Below are 15,393 nucleotides of genomic sequence, written 5' to 3'. Positions count from 1 at the left end.
CTTCATCAAACTTTGTCAGAAGTTTTATCTAGATGATTTTAAGGCCAAGTTCGAACATGGGCCATGCCAGATCAAAAACTAGGTCACAGGGTCACTTAGTATGTTTTACACATTGAGCATGGTGTCTGCTCTCTATTTTAAGTAAATTAAATCCGATCTTCACCACACTTAGTCAGAAGTTGTAAGTAGATGATGTGTAGGTCAAGTTCGAACATGGGCCATGCCGGGTCAAAAACTAGGTTACGGGGTCACTTAGTGTGTTTTAAACCTCACCATGTTGTCTGCTCTCTAATTCAAGTAGTTTTTATCCAATTTTCACCAAAATTGGTCAGAAGTTGTATCTTGATAATGTCTAGGGCAAGTTTGAATATGGGTCATGCCGGGTCAAAAACAAGGTTACAGGGTCACTTAGTGCAGTTTTAAACATCACAATGTTGTCTGCTCTCTAATTCAAGTAGTTTTCATCCAATCTTCACCAAATTTGGTCAGAAGTTGTATCTAGATGATGTCTAGGTCAAGTTTGAATATGGATCATGCCGGGTCAAAAACTAGGTCACGGGGTCACTTAGTGCGTTTTAAACCTCACCATCTTGTCCGCTCTCTTATTCAAGTAGTTTTCATCCAATCCTCACCAAACATGGTCACAAGTTTTATCTAACTGATCTCTAGGACAAGTTTGAACATGGGCCATTCCGGACCTTAAACAAGGTCACGGGGTCACTTAGTGCGTTTTTTAACATTCAGCATGGTGTCCGCTCTCTAATTCAAGTAGTTTACATCCAATCTTTACCAAACTTTGTCAGAAGTTTTATGGAGATGATGTTAAGGCCAAGTTAGAACATTGGCCTTTCTGGGTCAAAAACTAGGTCAATGGGGTCACTTTGAGCATGGTGTCAGCTGTTTTTTTGTGAAGATGACATGCAAAATATTATGTGTCAATGCGGCATGTGGGGGTATTCGTCACGTCTGTGACAAAGCTCTAGTGTGAATTGTTAAAGTGTGACAGGTGTTTGAATTACTTGCTGTTTTTAACTCGCTTGAGCAAGAAGTGCGTCTGTCTTGTTTAAACTTGATCAGAATGTTCGTCTTGAAAATATCAAGGCTTGAATCTTGACAAGTGTGTCCAAAAACTAGGTCACTAGGTCAAATCCTTAATATCTTGTTTCCTCCATAGAAGCCACATTTATCACTTGGCCAGAAAAAAAAATGTATTAACATTTTCTAGGCTGACGTCATTATGGGGTTGTTTACCCTCGGGACTTCGGTTAGAAAACATTGCCCAAGCACACTGCTTAACATTAAACTCTACGTTTAAGAAGCCGAAAACGGCTATAATATGGTCAGCCAAATTTTACTGGGCTGTACCATTTATAATATAACAATACATTGCAGTGTTGATGTGGGGCTTCAATAAAAATCTATTGGTTAAAAATTATCTGTACTTTTCTATTCAAAAAGCGTTAAAAAGGCTGTATTCGATAAACTTAATGGACAATGTCTTGCCTAAAGCTGTTAGAAAGCGGCATTTTCATTAGTTGACAGTATTTAAAAGCCTGGCATCTGATTGGTTATCTCTTTCACGTCCTCGCAAACGCAAGTAGGTCAATCAGTTTTGAGATGTAAAATTCACACAAAGAACAACCTTGAAAAGGCGTCCGCTCCTGCACTGACGCGAAAAAGACAACCAATCATATTGTATGGCGTCTGCTCTTTTGCACTTTTAAAATGTAAACAAAGCAGACATATATGAATCAAGCTTTATAATATTTTGTGGGAATGTTCATCTTGAAAAAAAGTTTAAATCTAGATCATGTGCATCCAAAATGAAAGTCTTTATGTTAAATCCAACAAAAAAACTTGTTACCGCTGTAGAGGTCATATTTATGAAATCAATCTTAACCCTTTGCATGCTGGGAAATTTGTCGTCTGCTAAAATGTTGTCTGCTGAATTTCTAAAATTAGTATTTCTTTGAATTTTTTTCAAAGAATTCTATCAGAATAGCAAACAGTTTGGATCCTGATGAGACGCCACATTCTTTGGTGAAGTGGGTTTTAACATTTGATCACCAGGTCAAGTCATTAAGAATTTGTATCTGTAATAGAACAGTGCTGAAGTTATTCTATTATTTCAGGCTTTCAGTTTCTGTTGATAACATTGAACATTATTGTCAAAGAGGAATTATCTTTGTCAAATGTTGTCATAATTGCAATACTCAGTACCAATTTCTGCCGTTAGGGGACCCGGGCTTACAGCCTGGCCACCTGTCTTGTGTTTGCATTGCTGTAGGGAAGTTGGAACTGAGTATTGTGCACTTAGTAGATCTGGTTAACTCCTTGAAAGCAAGGGTTGCTCCTTTACCTTATCGTGCTAATCAGTAAGCTGTTCTGAGGCTATCCTAGACGCATATGTCATAAGACCCATTAACCCATTTATGTCTAGTAGACTCTCCCATCCTTCTAAATTGGATCAATTTATTTCCAAAATTTATTTCCAAAATTAGGGATGTCTAGTACCGTAAAAACGCAGTCATAAGTCGAGATTTTTTACCTCCAAAATTTGATTAAAAAACCGGTAACGACTTATGAGGTGGTCCATGAAAAAATAATGAAATTCCATGAAAAAAATAATGAAATTCGATGAAGATTGATCCCCGCGGCAATAGTTGTTGTTGTTGTATTAAAAAAAATCGTTGATTTACGACTAACAAAACGTCGTATTTTTACTGATACTTACCAATTAATATAATCACAGTTTGCAATTACTCTTGTTTTTATTTTGATAATTTAATCCAAAGTCTTCATGTAAGCAGGTGTTGTTTTTTTACTGTTCATGTAAACAAAGAATCAAGGACATCATTTAAAGTCACGCGAAAATTCGCAATATGTGTGAATCGACAGTTTGACGTCATCAAAGGAAAGCCGTTTCCTGTCAAGAAGCCATAAAGAACACCTTTCTCGCTTACAAAATTTGATTCCTTTGTTTAGAGAAGCGATATGCTTAACCAATCGCGTGTTTGTAACTCGCTTGCAATCGTCCCATTATGCTTGAGCACGTGTATAGCTCCGCCTTTGAAACTGTTTCAGAGAAAAGGGTGGAGTTAGCGGTCTCTTGGTTATAATGTCAATCATTGTTATAAAAACACGTTTTACCGAGACACTAATCAATTGTTTTGACAGTCAGATTAAAAGTACAAAGATTGGATTACAGTGATAATATTGTTTCATCGGATTAAAAGCGGGAAATAGTTTGTGGATAATAACAAGCGTGGATTATTGAGTGCAACCATTTATTAATTAGATAAACAAAAACACAACTGGACTTACGTTAAATCTTTGAAAATGAAGCTAACATACTCAAAATCTCCAATTTTGGTACCAAAGTATAACCCCTGACTTATGAGCCAGGTAGACTTATGACTGCATTTTTACGGTATATTTATTTCTATACATGTATTTAGAGAAATTCCTTTAAGCTAACTGCGCAGGCCCAGATGAGATGTTGCATCATGCAGCGTCTCATCTTGGTCTACGCTGTTTGCCAAGGCCTTTTTTCTAGACGCTAGGCATAAATGGGTTAAACATTACAAGCCGCTAATTCCAGTGTTGAGTGTGAAACCGCAGCACCTTCTGAACATGTCTGTGTCATTAACATGCACATCTCGTACTATTTCCCCAGGGCGGTGCTGACCAGGGTATGCCAATCATTGTGTCCAGAGTGGCTCCCAATACACCTGCAGACAACGCAGACCCTCGACTCAATGAGGGCGATCAAGTGCTCTACATCAACGGTCGCGACGTCTCCCAACATACACACGAACAGGTAAATAAAGTTGTTGTTCTTAAAGAAATTCTGGTTTTGAGCCTTGGTTTGTTTTATATACAGGTTGTTAAAAATTGTTAAAAACTTTGTTTTGTCAAGCAACATTTTAGCCAAGCAAACTCATGTGAATTTCATGAAAAGGCAGTGCAGCAGACTAAATTAACATTTTTGCCTTGCTCTGTGAAGTGAGTTTAATGCATGTGTGTAAAGTGTCGTCCCAGATTATCCTGTGCAGTCCGCACAGACTTATCAGGGTCAACACTTAACGCTTTTAGGATATTTTTCATTTCAAGAAAGTCTATTCTTGGCAAAAATCTAGTTAGGCGTAAATTGTTGTCGCTGATTAGCCTGTGCAGACTGGAATGACACTTAACCCACATGCATTAGACCCCTTTTTCACAGAGCGCGGCTCATTTTTAATGTGAAAAGATTGTTTATTTAACAATTTTCATAGAACATGAGGCAAAAGGTATATTCTTGCATTAGAAAATGCATGAGCATTTCATTTCGTATAATGTAACATAAATTTATTTGATAAAATGTATATGCCATGTAATGTATTAACAGGTGGTCATGTTTATTCGAGCGTCCTGTGAAAGACATTCAGGAGAATTAATCTTGAAAGTCAGACCCAATGGTACGTATACTGTGCATGCTGTTACTTTTAGTTCTTTTGGTTACTTTATTGTCTTTTGTCCCATTTTCCACTAGGTTGTGAAATTTATAAGGCAATCACGGGACTCACACGCGAAGGATCTTCACTTGATTGTTCGACCCAATGGTAAGTGAAAACAGTCAGCATGACATTTCCAGCAATATTACTGGATTTGGAAACAAAGTTTGATAAATTTTCTCTTAAGAACTTCTACCAAACGTGTATTTAATGCTTATTAAACACAGCAGTGTTGGCACCCTATTTAATGCACATTTGCATTAAATACATTTTGTGAATTTTTTTTAATTTGTGTGCATTTTGTAAAAAGGTGCTAAAATGAACTTAATAATACACTTTAAACCTTCAAAAAATGCACTAGAGTGTACTTGTTTTATGGTTAAGTGTATTTTTCAAACCCTTTTCAGAAACGTGTATTTAATGTGCATGAAATGCAACAGATTTTGCAAAGTATTATTTCTGCATCTAATTCACTTACAAATTTAAAACAAATGCACTTTGAAAAGAAAAACATGAAGTTTTCTGCATTTTTCCTTCTTCAATATACATGAGTGCATTAAAGTGTATTTCTCCCGTGGTTCAGTTTTTCCATTGACACCGTTGAGCTTTTAGCACTGCAAAACCAGCCGATACACTGTCAGGCAATTTGCGTGAGAAAATTTAAACATCTGATAGATAATATCTTATCTATCAATCACCAAAATCTTAAAAAGAAATGGGAGATCATACGGTTATAATATTATTTTTGCATCAGAAGTTTTTGATGAACATTATTTATTTTAAAATGTCAGATGATCTGCTTATAACATTAAGTTTTTGTAAGTTTTCATCATGTGAGGTTTTCTCGATGCCCGCAGGCTTTTCAAACTTAAACATTATATATTAGTACAAATGATATATATGAAAGACAGATTAATTAATGAAATAAAAGGGGAGGGCATAATCTTATTGTCGTCATCTAAAATGTGCTTGTAAGAAAAACATTTTACATTTAATAAAAAATATCAACACAACACAGGCTAATGAGACATGTGATGTTCATATTAATAAATTTGTGTTAATTTTGCTGGATGTATCGTGCTGGTTAAGTCTAGAATTGGTGTTTTTGTATGAATTATGTCTGATCAACTTGTAATAACTGTGATTACATTTCTAACCAACTAATTCTATCCTTCTAGATTGTTATATGTTTTTGTCTGTGGTGATGTTTGCATGTTATAAATTTTGTGGATTATTTACATCTTTATCTATATATATAGATATAGATATATACAGGGATCATATTTTCCCGCAACATCAATCGGTCCGGATATAAATGGGGAAAAAGTATCCGAAAATTTATGTCCGAAATCATGACAAATTACCTTAAAATATATACCATTGATTTTGCCTTTCATGAAGTTGGTATGATAATGTACAAGTAAAATTCCCTTATGCATTTTTTTTTTAAACGGAACAAGTTTTCTCAACTGGTTTTATCATATTCTATTTTATTGTTGTTTTCGTGTGCTGTTTTATCAGACTTTTTCATAAGTCTATACCAATGTTTTAAATTGTTGTCGACTCGATAATAGCTTACAAACATGCACTGAACCAAACAAATGTCTGCATAGGTTAGCTACTGACAATAATTCACCAAATAATTAAGAAATAATTTGTGTACATTATAGTTTGTTGTCAAATAACCCACGGCCGATAGTTAAGATGCTTAGGGATTTAATCACGAGAGCGAAACATTTGAAACCACGCATCTAATTTTCCGGGTGTGAGTTATTCAACAACAAAGTATAAAGTATTCTAGCACGGTTTTACTAAAGATTTATACAATGTATATTATTTTCTTGTGTACTATTTTATGGGAAGTTCCGCCCATAAAAATAACTTTCGGCTGTTCTGTCGATCAGATCTGCGACTTTCATTCATAATTATATAACCGGATTATTACGCTGGTGGAAAATGTATCAGCATGTTTTGTATAGTTACAGCGCGTGCTACAGACGCATCTTTTCGGATGCATCTTTAATCTGCTGTTCACAAGTTTTTGATTCTTGGTCTGATGTGCAATAAACCGGTCCTGACTGGTTTGGAGACTGCAGCCAATTGTTTTATCACACCTAATCGAGATAAGAATGTCACTAGGGTGTGTTAGCATGTACACTGTGTAATCGATTTCATGACATGGGAATTTTAGCAAACAGAATCGGACCGACTGTTTGGGATTTTCAATCGGTCTTTCTTGACCTCAATCGGTCTAGGACCGACAAAACCGAAAAAAATATGATCCCTGGATATATATACATATCCCTTTTTATGTCCCCCAGTCCATACTGGGGAACATATTGTTTTTGCCCTGTCTGTTTGTTGGTTTGTTTGTTTTCGTCAAACTTTAACATTGGCCCTTACTTTTGCAATATTGAAGATAGCATCTTGATATTTGGCATGCATGTGTATCTCATGGAGCTGCACATTTTGAGTGTTGAAAGGTCAAGGTCAAATATATGGGGGGACATAGTGTTTCACAAACACACAAGCACATCTTGTTTATTTGTTTACTCATAAGTAATTCTCAAGGAGTGGGATGCAAGAAAATAAATAACAAATTATATGTGTATAATAATATCAAAAGTAAGACAGGTATGCATTCTAACATATTGTATTTTTATCCTTGTTTAGTATATTTTTAACTAAACTATCTTCAAATGTCTGTATTACTAACGATATGCCATCTACTAACAAACACAAATCCATGAATACAATCCTCCTACTATCTGATAAGCATGAAGTTAACTTATTCTTGTTAGAAAAGTGCTTTCTCATCTGTTATCATGTTTACCTTATCTTGCCATGTAAGTGTTATCTAAAGGAGATCAAGTTTAGCTACTTTCCAGTTATGTGTTATTTCAAATGAGATCAAGTTTAGTTACTTGCCAGATAAGTGTTTTCTCAAATGACTCAAAGTTTAGTTACTTACCAGTGAAGTGCACAACAGAGATCAAGTTTACTGATCTTGCCAGTGAAGGGCTGTCTCAACTGAGTATAAGTGTACTTAACCTTGCCAGTTAAGCATTATCTCATCGGAGATCAAGTTTACTTAACCTTCCAGTTAAGTGCTATCTCAACTGAAATAAAGTTTACATTATCTGGCTAGTTAATTGCTTATTCAACTCAGATCAAGTTTTGTTAAAGTTGCTAGTAAAGTGCTACCTCAACCTAGATAAAGTTAAATTAACCATGCCAGTTTCATGCTATATCAACTGAGATCAAGTTTCCCTTATCTTGCTAGTACAGTTCTATGACAACTGAGTTAAAGTTTAGTTAATGTTGCCAGTATAGTGCTACCGCAAATGAGATCACTTTTCTTACCAAGTTAATGTGTTGACATAGTAACTGAAACAGCAAAGTAATTATCATCATTTGATATTTTGATTTGAAAGAAAAGTTATTTTACGTTGATGTTTGACTTAATAAAATTTAGGTATAATTTAATTTGGCAACAGCTGCCGCAATGTCAGTAGCCTTTTGCTTTTTTGGTACATAGTAATCATTACAGGGAAGTTCAGTGCATGAGAACCATAACTCTGCGTGCCATACTTGAGGAGTCATTGCCCTGTGTTTAATTTTAGTCTAGATCATTATTCTCTGACATCTTAGGGTGCAAAGAATGCTTTGTACATAATTGCCCCTTTTCCTTGTAAGTTATTGGGCATCTGGCAACCATTCTGCCTTGAGTTCTAGTTCATTGACAAACAACAAAATATAGTTGTTTATATTAGTATATTTTGTTGGTTACATTGATTTCCTACTGATTTATGCAAAAAAAATGGTCAGGTTGGTAATTGTTGTTAAAATTAATTGGAATCCAATAATGTTCTTGTTGTAAGAATCCACAAGTTTAAAACCAATAAGAACCACAAGTTTTAACCCATTTATGCCAAGGGTCTAGAAAAAAGGCCTTGGCAAACAGCGTAGACCCAGATGAGACGCTGCATGATGCGTCATCTCATCGGGGTCTGCACTGTTCGCTTAAAGGAATTTCTGTAAGAAATATTCTAAATATAGAAGTAAATATTCTAGACATCTCTCATTTTGGAAATAAATTTATCCAATTTAGAAGGATGGGAATGTCCACAAGGCATAAATGGGTTAACCGATTTCCACATTTCAATAGCATCATTGATCATTTAAAATTTTCCTCTCTATGGAGAAACAGGGATTAATGCATGTGCGTAAAGTGCAGTTGCATATTAGCCTGTGTAATCTGCACAGGCTAATCGGGGTCAGGATTTTATGTATTTTTCATTAAAGGAAATATTCTTTTTAGCCAAAATCTAAATAGACGGGATAGTTTCGTCCCAGATTTTGCCAGTGTTGACTGCACTGACTATTCTGGAATTACACTTTACACCTATGAATTAACTCTTCCAGTGCTGGAACCGAATTTTGAAGGCCTTTGCAAACAGTTTGGATCCAGATGAGACGCCACAAAACGTGGTGTCTCATCAGGATCCAAACTGTTTGCTATTCTGATAGTATTCTTTGAAAAAAAAATCGAAGAAAAAGCTAATTTTAGAAATTCAGCAGACAACATTTTAGCAGACGACAAATTTCCCAGCATGCAAAGGGTTAAACCTCGTTTTTCCTGAGCAAGGCTCAATTATACTTTTCTCTATTTCAGCATATATCGCGGACAATGAGCCGGACCTGGTTTATGTGCCAGAAACATGCATGATCACAGCCCCTAGCTCGGGGGGTAACGCCCTGGAGAGCTCGCTACACCTTCTAGAGGAAACACTCGAAAGTGGGGCCGCACTTGCTCAATTTGAAGTATGTAAACATGAGGACATTGGGAGGCGGTTTAGTTACTTTTGTTGATGTATGGATTAGCACGTTTGTCAGGTGTTTTTCTGAGAATTGCTGTTTGTTTTAAAATATTTCTGATAGTTTACTAGAATTTTTATTGATGTTACTTTGTATGTCATTGTGTCTGTCATGTGCACATGCAATTTCGTTACAACTATGGCTGCATCAGAGATAAGAGACAACAAAGCAGATTGATCTTGGTGTTTACTTTTTGCACAATCAAACTACTGACTAGTAATTGCTTTAAAGAGGTGAAAAAGGCTTTGGGAGTTGTTGTCAGTTATAGTCAGGTTCCCAGGTTAATATAGTAGGATTTTCGTTGGGGAATCCAGACTGATAATTGTAGGCTGGTGACCACTGTTCTCAGGTGACTACATGGTCAAGTCGAGTTGTTTATAAAATTGTGTTCCGTTGTTGTTTGTCAGGGTTACAAGTCGAAATTGTTGACATTTATTTGTGCTATGATTCCTGTATAACTGCATATTAATGAAATGCCACCTGTTTACAACAACTGCCTTTTTTTATCTCTAATATTGCATGTAAAACAGGCAGTTGTTATTCTTTGTTGTCAAATAACATAAACTGTCTGTTTTCAGGATCTTATTTCTCCAATGTGCATTTAAAGAAATGGCTACTTTTAGATGCCATTGTATAAGTGAATAAACAAACAAACAGACATTAACTTGTATGTTTATTCTTAATAAACAATATGTAACATACTTTTAGCTCACCTGAGCACAACGTGCTCATGGTGAGCTTTTGTGATCGCATTTTGTCCGTCATGCGTTGTCTGTTGTGCGACGTCAGCATTTACCTTGTTCACTCTCTAGAGGCCAAATTTAGTGTCCAATCTTCATGAAATTTGGTAAGAAGATTGGTTTCAATGATATCTTGTATGAGTTCGAAAATGATTACGTTTGCTTTAAAAACATGGCTGCCAAGGGGAGGGGCATTTTCCTTATATTGCTCTATATGGCTATATATAGTAAAATCTTGTTAATCACTCTAGAGGCCACATTTATTGTCTGCTCTTCATGAAACTTGGTCAGAAGATTTATCCCACTAATATATTGGACGAGTTTGAAAATGATGCCGGTTGGTTGAAAAACATGGCCGCCAGGGGGCGGGGCATTTTTCCTTATGGCTTTAGTAAAACCTTGTTAACACTCTAGAGGCCACATTTATTTCAAGATCTTCATGAAATTTGGTCAGAAGATTGGTTTCAATGATATCTTGGATGAGTTCGAAAATGGTTACGTTTGCTTGAAAAACATGGCTGACAAGGGGCGGGGCATTTTTCCTTATATGGCTATATATGGCTATAGTAAAATCTTGTTAACACTTTAGAGGCCACATTTAATGTCTGATCTTCATGAAACTCGGTCAGAAGATTCATCCTTATAATATCTTGGATGAGTTTGAAAATGATGCCGGTTGGTTGAAAAACATGGCCGCCAGGGGGCGGGGCATTTTTCCTTAAATGGCTATAGTAAAACCTTGTTAACACTCTAGAGGCCACATTTATTGTCCAATCTTGATGAAATATGGTCAGAAGATTTGTCTTAATGATATCTTGGATGAGTTTGAAAATGGTTACGTTTGCTTGAATAACATGGCTGCCAAGGGGCGGGGCATTTTTCCTTATATGGCTATATAAGGCTATAGTAAAATCTTGTTAACACTCTATAGAGGCCACATTTATAGTCCGATCTTCATGAAACTCGGTCAGAAGATTCATCCCAATAATATCTTGGATGAGTTAAAAAATGATGCCGGTTGGTTGAAAAACATGGCCACCACAGGGGCGGGGCTATTTTCCTAATATGGCTATAGTAAAACCTTGTTAACACTCTAGAGGTCACATTTATTTTCCGATCATCATGAAACTTGGTCAGAAGATTTGTCCCAATGATATCTTGGATGAGTTCGAAAATGGTTTTGGTTGCTTTAAAAACATGGCTACCAGGGGCGGGGCATTTTTCCTTATATAGTAAAAACTTGTTAACACTCTAGAGGCCACATTTATTGTACAATCTTCATGAAATTTGGTCATAAGATTGGTCTCAATGATATCTTGGATGAGTTCGAAAATAATTATGTTTGCTTAAAAAAAATGGCTTTCAAGAGGCGGGGCATTTTTCCTTATATGGCTTTAGTAAAATCTTGTTAACACTAACTGCTTAAACTTGATTTTTGCTAAGAAGAGACTTTCTTTGGATGAAAAATATAATAAGAGCGAAAAGTGTCGTCCCTGATTACTCTGTGCGGACTGCACAGGCTAAACTGGGACGACACTTTACGCACATGCATTAAACCCCTTTTTAACAGAGCATGGACCAATTCTATTTCATTGTTTGTTTTTTCAGCAACTTTACCGTAAGAAGCCTGGCATGACTATGAAAGTGGCAAGACTGGATATCAATGCACCAAAGAACAGATACAGGGATATCTCACCATGTAAGAAACAAATAAACTTTCAAATTATTTGTGCTTAACCCTTCCCCGATAAGAATTAAGATGAAAATGACTTGCAACCAGCATAAAACCAGAACAGCCTGCTAGTAACTCTCAATCTGTTCAAGTTTTATGCTGTTTGCTGCTCATCAATATCTATGGGTTTGAAATGAAGCCTTTAAAACTTGAATCTAGTAAGAAAGCTAAGTGGTAAAGGGGCATGAAAGTTTAGTGAGGTAGATATGATGAGCAGGATGACGGGTTTCACTTCTGAGCCTCTAAAAGTGGAAAGTGTTGTCCCTGATTAGTCTTAAAGTGTTGTCCCTGATTTAGTCTTAAAGTGTTGTCCCTGATTAGTCTTAAAGTGTTGTCCCTGATTAGTCTTAACGTGTTGTCCCTGATTAGTCTTAAAGTGTTGTCCCTGATTAGTCTTAAAGTGTTGTCCCTGATTAGTCTTAAAGTGTTGTCCCTGATTAGTCTTAAAGTGTTGTCCCTGATTAGTCTTAAAGTGTTGTCCCTGATTAGTCTTAAAGTGTTGTCCCTGATTAGTCTGAGGCTAATCTGGTGCGATGTAGCCACATATATTTTGTGCATTAACATTTGTATGGGCCATCTTGTTTTTGTTATGAATATTTTAATTTATTTTAGCACTTGCAATTAACAATTGATATGATTGTAAATTGTTAATGTTTACTGTTTGGTTTGATCTTGTAGATGATGATACCAGAGTGATGATAAAGAATGGACCTAATGGAGATTACATCAACGCCAATTATGTTAATGTATGTACTGTTTTAATAATATTCCTGTTACAAATAGAATTCCTATGTACGCCTTGTAATAAATACCAATGTCTTAATCTTTTCCCCCTCAAAGCAAAGTGAACATGGCTAAATGAAAACAACATAACACCACAACAGCCTGAGAGTAGCTTGCAGGCTGTTCATGTTTTATGATGTTTGCTGCTTGTCAATATCTTATGGTAGAATATGAAGCCTTAAAAAAGTATATATATACTAAACAAAGGTATTTAATATGAATTGCTTTACTAAGGGACTACAAACACATCAACATGCGTATCTGAGGCGTAAATGGTTAACAAAAGACTCTATTCCAATTCTAGATGGAAATTCCAGTATCTGGTATACTGAATCGCTACATCGCTGCCCAGGGACCGCTTCCAGCGACCTGCGTTGACTTCTGGCAGATGATCTGGGAGCAGCAGTCCAGTCTGGTTGTCATGCTGACCACAGAGGTCGAGAAAGGTCGCATCAAGTGTCACCAGTACTGGCCCAATCTTAATGAGACCTCAGACTTTGGGGACCTGCAGATCACTTGTATAAAGGAGGAGAAATCCATGTCATTTGCATTTAGAGAGTTTAATCTCACGCACGTAGAGGTGAGTGTGGTTTAATTATGTATTATAGTAGCGTTACAAATTGCTGAGCTGGTTATTAGTATTTTGAAAGCTGTTTAGTTTGATTATGATTGATAATAGTTATATTAACCCTTCCCACTTTGAAATGTATGTTGAAACAGTTAAAGTCCCATAGAAAGTTAAATTTAATTAAAGACCTTTTTAACTAGATTCAAGTTTTAATTTTTTTCATTTCCAACCCTTAGATACTGATGAGCAGCAAACAGCATAAAACCTGAATAGACTCCGAGTTATTCGAAGGCGGTTCTGGTTTTATGCTGTTTGCACATAGCCGTTTTCAATTTGCTTCTGAGTCGGAAATGGGTTAAGCAAGGGAAATATTGTAAGTTGGCAAATATGAACAGCAATATTGGTAATCATTTTACTATTGATTTGTTTCTGTCTAAAAGTCATTGTTGCTATTATAAGATGTCTATAATTTTGTAAAAATGGTTTATATGTGATTGTATGCATAATCATGACATGTGATTGATGCTAAGTAGTGAGAAACAGAAACATGCTATTGAGATCAACTCCATTGTTTACTGTGTTGGCCTGCTGATGTGTTTAAACATCAACATTTCCATTTGAGGGCTGTTATATTTATACGGTAAATTTTTGGCAAACTTTTTTGCAATACCAAAAATGTGAGTTACAGGGAAATACCCTCAATAATGTTGCACAACTTTAGGTCTAGCCCTTTATCCAATATGTATGTATGGTCTTAATGTATATATTTGCGTTAATATCATAATTTAATTTTTGGAAATAAAATATGTTTAAAGAAAATTAGTACTGTTAAATTCTTAAGAAGAATATTATTAAAATCAGGACCAGGGCCTTTAGAGTCAGGTAAAATCAATCAACCTCACTCTGCGAAAAGAGTGTTTATGGCATGTGCTTTAAGTGTTGTTCTAGGGAGGACACTTAGCTTTTACTGTATTTTTCGTTTCCAAAAAGATTGTTTTTGACCAAAATCCAATTAAAGTGGAAAGTTTTTTGCCAAATAAACCTGTGCAAATTCACAGGCTTATCTGGGACGACACTTAATGAATATGCATTAAAGCCTCCTTTTCACAGAGCAATGCTCATTTGTTATTTTCCAGTCAGAGGATGAACGTCACATCTCACACATGCAGTACATAGCATGGCCGGATCATGGGGTACCGGACGACCCTGCAGACTTCTTGGAGTTTGTCGTGAAGGTGCGCCAGAAACGGGTCGGTGTGGAGCCCTCAATAGTTCACTGCAGGTAGGTTCCCTCACAGATGATGAGTTAATGTCGCCTGGACTGATGATTGCTAGCTATAGCTGTTATTTATTATGCTCCCCCAAAATTTTTGGGGGGGAGCATATAGTCGCCGCTTCGTCTGTCCGTGCGTCCGTCGGTGCACAATTTTTGTCCGGGCTATTTCTCAGCAACTAATGACCGCAATTCAATGAAGCTTTATGGGAAGCTTAACTACCTTGAGGAGATGCGCATATTATTTGTGGGTTCTGGTTAGATGATTTATTTAGAGAGTTATGGCCCTTTGAATTTTTTTAGATGCTAAACCATCCATCGTATTATTTTGTCCAAAGTTATGCCCCTCAAGATGTTTTCTTTTATCTGAATTTATACATGTTGTGCAATATTGTGACAAAAAAAGCCTTTGGGGAGCATCACCCGTTTCCGACGGTTTCTTGTATTCTTGTTTTTCGTGTGAAGGAAGTCTCTGTTTAGCATGTTCAGCCGCATAGGCTACTAATCTGTGATGACACTATGCTCATGTAAGTTGTATTCTGTTTCCAGTGCTGGTATTGGTCGTACTGGTGTGCTGATCACCATGGAGACGGCCATGTGTCTGATAGAGGCCAACCAGGCAGTGCACCCCTTGTCCATAGTGAGGCAAATGAGAGACCAGAGGGCCATGCTTATACAGACAGCGGTGAGTGAGCCATGATGTCTGAACGTCCACAGCTGAATTTCGCTGAATTTCGGCCACATCCCCCCCCCCCCCAAAATAAAGAAAAAGATGTAAATTCTGAATTTAGAATATAAGTTGATATCTCCCCAGTAAACATAATGCTATTAAAACAACATTGCCTATATGTTTAATTTTAATATCGATTTAAAGTAACTTAATCTTGTTCTTTTATTTAAAACTATTCTTTGTTTGCCCTTGATGA

At 36.4% G+C, this 15,393-nt stretch overlaps 1 protein-coding gene across 1 annotated transcript in view; it reads left to right on the top strand.

The window, feature by feature from the left end:
* The window catches only part of LOC127854633 (tyrosine-protein phosphatase non-receptor type 4-like), a 129,863-nt gene that overhangs the window by 108,041 nt on the left and 6,429 nt on the right, over window positions 1–15,393 (top strand). The window contains exons 15-22 of the mRNA XM_052389696.1: window positions 3,677–3,820; window positions 4,532–4,601; window positions 9,169–9,317; window positions 11,720–11,810; window positions 12,522–12,589; window positions 12,931–13,206; window positions 14,331–14,476; window positions 15,017–15,152. Coding sequence (XP_052245656.1) covers window positions 3,677–3,820; window positions 4,532–4,601; window positions 9,169–9,317; window positions 11,720–11,810; window positions 12,522–12,589; window positions 12,931–13,206; window positions 14,331–14,476; window positions 15,017–15,152 — 1,080 coding nt within the window. The remainder of the gene's footprint in view (window positions 1–3,676; window positions 3,821–4,531; window positions 4,602–9,168; window positions 9,318–11,719; window positions 11,811–12,521; window positions 12,590–12,930; window positions 13,207–14,330; window positions 14,477–15,016; window positions 15,153–15,393) is intronic.

The sequence above is a fragment of the Dreissena polymorpha genome, chromosome 13, assembly GCF_020536995.1.
Source record: "Dreissena polymorpha isolate Duluth1 chromosome 13, UMN_Dpol_1.0, whole genome shotgun sequence".
NCBI classification, from domain to species: Eukaryota; Metazoa; Mollusca; class Bivalvia; order Myida; family Dreissenidae; genus Dreissena; species Dreissena polymorpha.
Note: the sequence above shows the minus strand (reverse complement) of the source record. Positions and strands in the feature narration are given on the sequence as shown.